The following is an 11,086-nucleotide window of genomic DNA, read 5'->3' on the forward strand; positions in this document are numbered from 1 at the left end:
CTACAAATTCCATAGGACCAAATCTACAAATTCCATAGGACCAAATCTACAAATTCCGTGGGAATCCTACAGTTGGGGGCTGTTAACAAAGAGGTGTAAAGTGGAAAAACCTCGAAAAACGTTTTTGTTTGGGAAGTAGAGTCTGCTCCCCGCTATGAATCCTTTGCAAACTCTCTGCCGCCCAAGATAGAGTGTACAACAGTGAGAGAAGTTAGGTACTGGGCGCTGAGCAAAAGCATCTCATTGCGTTGAGCTCTGGATGCAAATCAAGGAAAGCGTGGGAATTAGAAAGAAAAGGGGGGCAGCTGCACACTGAACAGATGTTTGATGGCATGAGGCAACTGGACATTTTCAAGTGTGGCAATGGCTGTTGCAGTTGTTTGTGAGTCTTTGTTTTTTTAAAGATACACAATAAAATTATTTTTCATGGTTTTTTTGGTGTTGTTGCTTTTTGTTTGTTTGTTTTTTGGTGTGTGTGTGTGTGTGTGTGTGTGTGTGTGTGTGTGTGTGTGTGTGTGTTTGAGACAGGGATTCTTCTGTGTAGCCCTGGCTGTCCTGGGCCTCATTCTGTAGACCAGGCTCGAACTCAGAGATCTGCCTGCCTCTGCCTCCCGAGTACTGGGATTAAAGGCGTGTGCCACCACTGCCTGGCATAATGAAATGTTTTAGATTAAATAATTTGATAGGTTTTTTAAATGTCCAGGTGACTGTGCATGGTGCTGTAAGTTGATAATCATTGAGGTTGGAAGATGGCTACACAGATTTCATGGACTATTATCACCTCTCTTCTAATTGTTGGAAAATATTAATCATGTGAAAAACAAATAGACCAGACATGGTTGTGCATACCTGTAATCCTAGCACTCTGGAGGGTGAGATAGAAGGATCATGAATTTGAAGCCAGTATGGCTACATAATGAAAACATGTCTCAAAAAAAAAAAAAAAGAAAGGAAGGAAGGAAGGAAGGAAGGAAGGGAGGGAGGAAGGGAGGAAAGAAGGAAGGAGAGAGAAAGAGAGAGAGAGAGAAGAAAAGAAAAGAAAAGAAAAGAAAAGAAAAGAAAAGAAAAGAAAAGAAAAGAAAAGAAAAGAAAACTCAGAAGACGGAGGCAGGTGGATCTCTGAGTTCGAGGCCAGTCTGGTCTACAGAGTGAATTCCAGAACAACCAAAGCTACCCAGAGAATCGTCCTGGAGGTGGGGAGGGGGGAGGAAGGAAAGGAAGGAAAGGAGGAAAGAAGAGATAGCTCAGTTGAGAAAGAGCTTCCTATGCAAGCATGAGGAACTGGGTTTGAGCCTTGAACCCCAGAACCAATTTTTAAAGGCAAGCTTGGCTGTATCCGTCCGTGTATGTAATCCCAGAGAGGGAAAGATAGGTGTACACCCAGGTTTCACTGGCTAGCCAGCCTACGTGGTGAGTTCCAGGCCAGTGAGAGACCCTGCTTAAAAACAAATGGTGGGTGCCAACTGAGGAATGACATCAGAGACTGACCTCTGACCTCCATATGGATGCACACACAAGGCAGAGCTCCAAAAGTCAGACGTGAAAGTGTGTGCCTGTAGTCACACTAATACAGTGTTGAGTGAAGGGGTCACTTGAGTCCACAAATTCAAGACCAGTTGGGACAACCGACCAAGACTCCTGCAAAACCCTGCCAACAGCTAACAGGCTAGATTATCTGTCATCTTTTTGTAAGTTTCATACAGTCACCTTGCATTTGCTACCCAACACGGACAGAGTGTTGGCTATGTTCAGGGCCAGCGAGGCCCCTGTGGATGCTGATGGTGCCGTAGCCGATAAGATAGCATGCAGGTTGTGTGTGACAGGTGGAGACAATGCTGGGTTCTAGACCATATCCTATCTGATGGATGCTGGAGCCTCTCGGCTCATGGTTGACAGAAGGTTTCCATGCTGTGGCTCTGGAGAAGGGCGTCTGTCTGGGGTACAGCCACCCCCACAGTATTGAGGTCCAGTGAAATCTTACCCCACGGATCTAACAGTAAACAAGGTCAAAGGGAGTCCCACAGGACTGGAGCTGAAAACAGACACCCAGGGTCAGTGCTCCACAAACAAGGGGCTTTAGTTTTCTACTGTGTCAAGGAGAAGAAAAGCAATGGGAGAGCTCAAAGGGTTGTTTGTGCAGCCCAAAGCCACAGGGTGCATCGGGAAAGCTGCTGCGCATGGGCTCCGTGGAGCGTAGGGGAGGTGACCGCAATCCCTGGGGAACCCACACCTGCAGAAGTGCTGACCGGGTGCTGCAGGAGGGATCTGCCCGCCCAGGCTAGGGAGAGAAAGGGTGTGTGCTAAGGGCTCGGTGGAAGCATCCTGCCATAGGAGTTTGGGTCTTGCATCTCAACCCTTCGTGAGCTCACGCCTGCCCCACCAAAGACATCCACAGCTCTCTGCTTTACCAGCCAGGAGATTCAGTTCTCATCTGCTCCCTGGTGCTCCCAGCTAAGGTCAACTTTGTTGTTCTTTCGTTGGCATTGTTTGGAGACTCAGCCTAGGCTGGCCTGAAACGCCGTGCGTACCCCAGGCTAGCTTTGAACTTGTGGGGATCCTCCTGCCTCAGACCCCCCATGCTCATCCCTGAGTGCTGAGGTTATGGGAGAGAACTGCCATGGCCATCTAGGAGGTTCTTAAGGAACTTGTTTCCTTCGTTCAGAAGCTTTTTCTCCATGCCATCTTTGGGGCCCTCTGCTGGAAAAGCAGGCTCAAGTCTTGAACAGTCCCCATTCAGCGTATCTACCGGCACTGTAGCTGTAGGTTATATAGTTATTGGTTGTATAGTTATAGATAGCACTCTAGTTATAGGCCGGGGCCCAACCTCTGTGGCTGTAAGACGGCTTGTACCTGCCCCACAATGAGCAATATGACCCCACCTTATCAGAGCTGTTTGCAGTGATGCTACCATAATGTTCTTTGTCCAGATGATGATTGAGAGGCTAATAAAAAGGAGGAAGAATGCAGATCCCACAGCATCCACAGAACTGTGTTCTTTTCTAGGATTTTGGTTTTTTGTTTTTTGTTTGTTTTTTCACTTTTTTTTTTCAGTGTTCTGAATGTTTCCACAACTGTTATTGGTCTTTAATGCAAACAAAGTCAGATATATACATATATACTGGATTTTTGGAAACTAGCTGAGTTGTCAACTTTGGAAAGAAGTCTACCATGTTGAGTTGCTCTTGTACAGGAATTAACAGCTTTATTAAAAGTGTTGAACTTACTTCTTTTTATTCGTACAAAGGTAACACACAGTGTTAAATTGAAAAGTCTGATCTGTGTGGGTTTGATGACAACTAATAAAGTATTTTTAAAAACCTCCACTTGTTTCCTATAATTAAAAGCCTTTTCAGCAACATTTTGAATTCGCTGTAGGTGGTCCACCACATGACCCCACTGGAGGCTGAGTGTGAAGGGAGGAGGCGGAGACATTACACCCCAATAAGCCTTCTGGGTCTTGGCCGAACAGGTCACAGTTCCTCCTCTTTGAAACACTCCCACAGAATCTGCCATTTCTAGCTGCTGAGTCACCACGTGCTTGGGATGCCAAAGACGAGGCCTCTATGCTGCTATCAGGGTCCCTGAGGTGAGAGATGTCCTCCGGCCAGCCCCTGCTGCTCTGCCACCAAGAGCAGGCCCATCTCCACTGGCCCAGTGATGCTGCACCCAGCAGCCAGGTCCCAAGGCCCAGATCACAGCCATTAGAGTTAGTGTGGCTAGTGGGCCACCCACTGGCTAATGCCACTGCTGAGGTGCCCTTCCCGGGAGCCTCGGGGAGCGGCAGCAGCTGCATCATAGTCCTGGTCCTTAGGAGCTAAGACAATTTTTTGAACGCTGTTCAGGTCAGCTTGCAAATGAATTAGTCTAATTGAGTTCATCCCTATGCTCATGAAACTCAATGGGACACACACACACACACACACACACACACACACACTCACACAAAGTAGGAAAGGCACTGGTTCGGAAGGAAGGTTTCAGTGGGACAGAAGGAAGGCGATAAGAGAGGGTCATTAGTTGTTGTTTTTTTTGTTTGTTTGTTTGTTTTGTTTTGTTTTAAGTTCATACTGAAGAAACGGAAAATTGGCTCTGATCACCAAGTTTTTTCACCTCAAAAAATGTAACCGATGATGAAAGTACAGGGTGCCAGGCTCCAAGTTAACCCTCTCATTTTTCACAGCTTACTGCCTCGGACTGTTCGGACTGCATTGACGGTCCCTGAGATGGTGTAGAATTGGGGGGGGGGGGGTTGGGCAGACAATTGTGTGTCTCCTTACACCGTTTAAAGTTACTATCTGTGAGTCAATGCGAATAAAGTGGCCTTCTTCCAAAGAGATAAAAATGAAATATCCTCCGCTTCCCAAGTGCTCTCACGCAAAGCCTAAATGCTTGGCAAGCCGGACGTTGGACTCCTTGAGTGTCCACCCAGAGCCAGGCTGCCTCCCCCACAGATCATCTAAGGAGGAGACAGAAAACCAGGGGACCTGGCTCCAGTCCCCTGACCCCAGGTCAGTCTCACATTTACCCTTGATGAGATCCTGAGAGAAAGTTCAAAGGCGACCATGTAGGTAGGCCGCAGCCAGAAACTGTGGAGAACACATACACACTGGCTGACCAGGGGCCCAAGGCAGCACCTGGTGGTCACAGGCCAGGTGTCCCTCGGGGGGGTTTCCCATACTTCAGCCTCAGCTGCTCCCAGATACGAGAATAGAGTGTGGTGGGACTGTCTCACAGCAAGAAAATCGTCGAGTTCACTCCTTTGTGTAGTAAAGACGCTCCCTTGCAGGGCGGGTGTAGCAGGTAAGACAGCTTCCCCAACCCACCCAGCCTCTTCTGCTGCCTCCCACATGCATCTGCAGGCTCCTCCCTTCCTTGTGTGTTGTGCTCCCTTCTCTTTCTAGCGAGTATAAACGTTCTTTTAAGTCCCTGCATAGTCCTCACTCCCTGACCAACACCACCGGTAGCCAGACAGACAGACCCTGTGAACAGGACTCCGTGGGGTCACACAAGGCAATGGCTCTGACTTTACTTCTCCAGGGTCCCCCATAGGCACCTGAGAATAATCAATAGATCACAGAGAAAAGTAACCAGTGTCCATTCCCCCACTAGACTGGAGATGTTCTGAGGGCAGAGCTGTATCTGCTCTTTTCTTGGTTTGATTTTTCACACGTATCTTCTGGCTTTGTGGCTGCTACAAATTAGATGTCAACAAATAAATGTGGCTTGAAACACACACACACACACACACACACACACACACACACAAACAAATTCCCACCATTATCTTTCTTTTGCAATAGTTGTGTGTATGTCAAACTGGCCTCAGATGGGGTCTGTAGCAAATAATAACCTTGAATTTCTGACCCTCCTCCTCCTGCCTCAGCATGCTTGGATCACAAGCATGGACCGCCGTGCCCAGTCTATATAGCAATGGGGAATCAAACCAGGGTTCTGTGCATGCTACACAGGCTTTATATCAACTGAGCTCCATTCCTGGCTCCCAAACTCCGATTTCCTGATCGCCTACTACTTCAAACCTCACACGGACCCTGAACTCCTGGGGACACTGGTCCTGAAGTGGCATCGGGAGAGACATAAATGACGTCTATGTGAGCTTAGGGACTGGAACAGTGGCGTTGAATGACTATGCTGCCTGGAGCTAAAATCCCCCGAGGTCCCATTCCTGAATAGCTGGCCCTCCCAATAATCCCAAGACGACTGTCTGTCTTGTCCAACCCAGCTCTGTACAGACCCCCTTTCCCGACATACCCCTTTTGGTGCTCATTATGACTCAAACCACGATTATAAAAGGAGATGAGGATGGGAAGAAAAGGGCCAAGGAGGGCAGGGCTGTGCCATGTGTCAGTCAGCATGCCATTAATGATGCTCTATCATGTCCTTGTCTCCTAGTCTCCTCCCTAACGTCAGTGGCCCTTGGCTAAGAGACCCTTAGCTAAGAATTGGAGATTTTGCTGGTCTTGCTGGTGTACCTTTAATCCCAGCACATGGGAGGCAGAGGCAGGTGGATCTCTGTGAGTTCAAGGCCAGCCTGATCTACATATTTATGTAGTGAATTTGAAGACAGTCTAAATAGTGAATGTCGGGATTTCATGAGCATGTTGGATGGAGAAACACTATGCAGAGTACAGAGACTTCTAGTTTTCTATTGCTTGTTATCACCAAAGTGAAAAATAACTATAAAAGCTTTTATCCCTAAGGCATAATATGAATCACAATAATAAGCCAGGTTATTTTACTATCATTGAAAAAACTAGATCTGATAGAAAGTAAAGTTAGCTCCATGTATAAGCACAGTACTGAAACCTTAAAGACCTGCTAATTCTTGTGTCTTTCCTGGGAAAAACACCTTCACCTTGAATAGCCCTTTCTCTTTGTAGAACCTTTAGACACCTCCTAAAGTCTGCAACTTTGTTCTAGTTGCTGACTGACAGCTCAGATTTAGAAAGATGAAGGAGATCAGCTTCCTTTGTTCTGAGGAATGTGAACTCTTCTCACCTGGGGAGATCGGCTCCATGATTCACCACTGTCCAGTGACAGGGCAGCTCAACTCTGTGGAACTGTAACAGAAAGTACCTGTGTTCTGTAAGCCACCTGGATGAGCCAGTTCAGGCCAGCAGATCATAGCCTGGCGGTGAGGGGGGATGAGGGAACTCACTCGGGTACATTACACCTTGAACTTCAGCCTTGTAGAAGCAGCAGCAGCAGCAGCAGCAGCAGCAGATGTCACTGTGACTCAGTGACAGATTATGGATTTATTCATCAGCCTACGGATCTCTTCCACACTGTCTCATCAGTCATCCAGTACTATTCTAACACGAGGCATTATTTTATTCCACTCCATTTATTCATTTATTTGTTAATGGGTTTCCCCTCTTTATTTCTTTTACAGACTTTTCAAGATCCAAAGGCTTCAAGGGAGATCACATAGCAACCAGGTTGTTTGGGAGAAGTAAGTCCACTTTGGGAGGCCCAGCATGGGTGCGGGGAAATCCCTGTTGGGCCTACTTCCTCTCCAGTCCCACTGTATCACTCCGAAAGCTGCCATGGCCACTGGAGTTAAAACTCCCAAGACACTAATGCCTTGAAATGGAGACAGGGTGGGGGATGGGGAAACGGGTGCCATTTTCCTCCCTTAAGTAGAGGGATCTTACTTGGTTTTGTTTTCGTTTTCCTGGCACTAGAGATCAAACCCCAGGCACTGAGCATGCTACATTTCATTCTACCACTAAGTGATGCCTCCACTGCAGAGAATTTCTTAGCTGAGAGAATTCAAACCTGTAGCACACGAGAATTTACCCGGGGCAGCTTAATTTAAGGGGTACGTTTCACACCCTTCCTTTCCACTTCTTTCCCACCTTGAATGACATCTGTAAGGTCTCCTGAGCTGCTTTGGCATCTAACTTCTGAAGGTCACGACATCCATCTCTCCAAGTATCACATCACAATGACTTAGATGCCCATTCCCTGAACGTTACAGTCTCTAGCGAGGGAGGGCGTATATATCTCCTCATAGGGGGGAGGCGAGAAACGGACCGAGTCCTCTTCTTCCACCTGCATCCCTTCTGGCTGGTTAGCATCAGAGCTGGGCCTGAAACAGCACAAAACACAATTCTGCAGAGCTCCGAAGCAACCACCCTGGGTGGCAGGCTACACCGACATGTACAGTCCCCATCACCTGCCTGGAGGTCCAAACACAGCCGTAGATACTAACTGCGATGCTGAACGGGAGAAGAGCGATCCCAGGACCCAGCATACCTGTCGTTTCCAACACCCACGAAAGGAGGGTAGCCCTCGTTCTCCACGAATGCAGCGTTGTCTTGAGGGTAGATAGTATAGTACTGAGGGGGGCTTGGGGTGGCAGCCACTGCTCCGCTGGAAGGTACGAGGCCGAGACCGCAAGGGTTCATCATGGGCTGCAGGTAGGCGGCATTCATCCCCAGAGGCTCCTGAGCACCATACGGAGGAGGAATGTACTGCACCACGGTGGCCCCGTGGAAGGTGATGGGCTGGTTGATGCCGGTGAACACGAAGGACTGTCCTCCCGAAGTCTGGTCCGAGTCCAGGCCCCTCTCCTCGCCTTCGCTGCACCCCTGGCAGGAAAGCATTTTGAACTTGCACACAGCGATCAGGATGAACGTCACTCCGACTGAGAGGAGGATGGGCCCGAGGAGCTGGGTCCATTCAAAGTGGGAGACGCCCTGGTACTTGATCCAGCCCATGACGGTGAACGTGATCCCCACCAGTCCTAGAAAGATCCCCGAGAAAAGCAAAGTGGCCCCCGCCTTGTCGTCGTCGGACACCTGGATGTCGGCCGTACTGGGGGTGTAAGGGGTGACAGAAAACACGTTGAGCGGGAAGTCCTCCGGGCGATTGTTGCTGTGCTCCATAGCCCCTCTCAGGACCGTCCAGCAGGAGAGGAGGCCGAGACTGTGCCAGCGGGGAGCGCAGCGGCTCAGTTAGAGAAGGACCGACCTTTGGGTTTCCGTGCTTAACAGAGTAGAACATACGCAGGCTGAACTTTGTTTAGAAGAATAAAGGTCCAAGAAGTGAAGCCCGAAGTTTTGTTGTGGGTTTCCAGAAAGCGGAGGTTTCTGTTTTATAAAGGGATGGCAAGCTGTCTTTCTACTTTACATTCATTCACCAGTTATCTACTCATTAATAATAATAATAATAATAATCACTCCTTAAGCTACTGTTGTGTCAGGAGATGCTGCTCTACAGTCACACGTGGCACTGCCCTATGCTTCTGTTTCTGTCCCTCCAAAGCCAGGTTTGTGCCAATGGCAGCAACACCCTCAAGCTGGAGGGCGTCCTTGGTGTATCATCGGCCACTGCGTGAAGCCTAACTGAACTTTTTTTATTTTTATTTTGGTTTTGGTTTTTTATTTCTTTTCTTTTTCTTTTTCTTTTCTTTTTTTTCTTTTTCTTTTTCTTTTTTCTTTTTTCTTTTTTTTTTTTTTGAGACAGGATTTCTCTGTGTAGCTTTGTGCCTTTCCTGGAACTCACTCTGTAGCCCAGGCTGGCCTCGAACTCACAGAGATCCACCGCCTGCCTCTGCCTCCCGGAATGTTGGGATTAAAGGCGTGCACCACCACCGCCTGGCCAAGGTTTTTGATTTTTTGAGACAGAGTTTCTCTGTATAGCCTTGGCTGTCCTAGAACTAGCTCTATAGACCAAGCTGCCTCTGCCTCCCCAGTGCTGACATCAAAGTGGTGTGCCTACTCTGCCTGGTTTTTGGCTAGGTCGGTTCAGCAGAAAGAGGTCCATACACAGTATTTCTAATCTTACCCATGTAAGGAGTCTCCACTTCTGAAGATTCTCTTAGGCTATTTTCTAACAGGAAATCCCAGGCTGAGTCGTTTATACAGAAGAGAGTTATTTTTCACAGTCCCACCTTTCTGGGGCCAATGTCAACACGCTGGCGTCTACGGAAAGTCTTCTTTCTGTTCCCTCCCCCACCTGATGAGAACAGTACAGTACATCAGCCTGTGTCTCTCATCCTCTCAGAAAGCCAAAAATACCATCAGGCCCCCCCCACTCTGACCACCTCCTCTATCCCTGATTATGTCCCAAAGGCTTGACCCCCAAATACCATCAATACATGAGTTCAAGAGCTGAGTTACATACAAGCCTTGGAATCACACTCAAACCACAACAGTACTTGGTCCCCAATGCCAGCTCTCAACAAGGCTCTGAGACCCTGTTATGTCCCGTCCTGGGTTCACATCTCTCACTCTTGGCGTCTGGGGATCACTCTAGCCGTGGGAGAGGAAAGATGGCTCAGGAGCCCTTTCTGTGTGCCGCAGGACTGGCAGAGGTTTTATGTGAGCATGAGACGTGGTGAGATGTTGCCTGGACCCAGGCTTCAGGCAGGCCCTGTGTTCTGGTGGCTACACAGTTCCTGGTCTCCAAGGTGAGACCAACAGCTGGCTTTTTGAAGCTGCCCTGTTTTGTAACCAAACTCAAGCTGATCTTCAGTGACATTATCTGTCTTTTTTTTTTTGACTTATAAAGTTTCCGAAGAGACCCGTGGACTTCTTCCTCCACTGAACGGTAACTCTGGTCTTGTTCTTTTTTCCTAGACAGACTTTGTCCAAGCAGCTGCCTCTCTCCAGTGGTTAAATATTACATCAGCTCTCTTTTCGCAGAAGCGAGAGAGCTGTCCTTTTGTCCGGAGCAGTCTTCCTAAACGTCTTCTGATGATAAAAGTCACCCACTATTTTCTTTTTCCATAGGTTCTGGGCATGGAGGCCAGGCTGCCACACAACGTCAGGTAAGGGCTTTGCTGCTGAGCTACGTCCCCAGCTCTTACACCAACACACCCAAAATGTCCAAGGGAGAAGGTCACCAAGTGCCTACAATAGTTAATCTTCACCCTCAGCTTAACCAGACTTAGAAGTCACCATGGCGACACACCTCTGGGTGTGTCCAGAAAGATTTAACTAAGGAGGGGAAATCCACCCAGAATGTGGGTGGCACCGTCTCAGGAGCTTAACAAAAGAGAAAGAAAAAGGGCTGGAGGGGTGTCTCAGCAGTTAAGGCAAGGGTTGCTCTTGCAGAGGACCAAAGTTCGGTTCCCTGTACCTACAAGGTGATGGATGCACAACTCTCTGTAACTTCCTTTTTAGGGGCAGCAGGCGTACATGTTATACACATACATCACGCAAGCAAAACACTCATATGCTTAAAAATTAGCAATAAAACAAATCTTTTTTTATTAAGAAATTTTCTATTCATTTTACATATCAACCACAGATTCCCCTGTCCTCCCTTCTCCCACCCCAGCCTCTGCCCCCCCCAAATCACCCCCCATTCCCACCTCTTCCTAGGCAAGGTCTCCTCTGGGGAGTCAGCAGAGCCTGGTACATTCAGTTGAGGCAGGTCCAAGCCCCTCCTCCCTGCACCAAGGCTGAGCAAAGTGTCTCAGCATAGGCCCTGGGTTCCAAAAAGCCAGCTCATGCACTAAGAACTGGACCTGGTCTCACTGCCTGGGGGCCCCCTAAACAGTTCAAGCTAATCAACTGTCTCACTTATCCAGAGGGCCTAGCCCAGTACCATGGGGGCT

The 11,086-nt window shown here is 48.3% G+C and overlaps 1 protein-coding gene across 1 annotated transcript; it reads right to left on the minus strand.

Moving 5' to 3' along the window:
- Window positions 1-6,820: 6,820 nt before the first annotated feature.
- Window positions 6,821-8,504, minus strand: Tmem174 (transmembrane protein 174). The gene is made up of 2 exons (XM_006985780.4): window positions 7,777-8,504; window positions 6,821-7,609 (listed from the first exon to the last, which is right to left on the minus strand). Exons 1-2 carry the CDS (start codon window positions 8,406-8,408, stop codon window positions 7,471-7,473), a joined length of 771 nt encoding a protein of 256 aa, XP_006985842.1. The 5' UTR covers window positions 8,409-8,504; the 3' UTR covers window positions 6,821-7,470.
- Between the last annotated feature and the right edge of the window lie 2,582 nt (window positions 8,505-11,086).

This window comes from Peromyscus maniculatus, chromosome 15 (assembly GCF_049852395.1).
Source record: "Peromyscus maniculatus bairdii isolate BWxNUB_F1_BW_parent chromosome 15, HU_Pman_BW_mat_3.1, whole genome shotgun sequence".
Classification (NCBI taxonomy): Eukaryota; Metazoa; Chordata; class Mammalia; order Rodentia; family Cricetidae; genus Peromyscus; species Peromyscus maniculatus.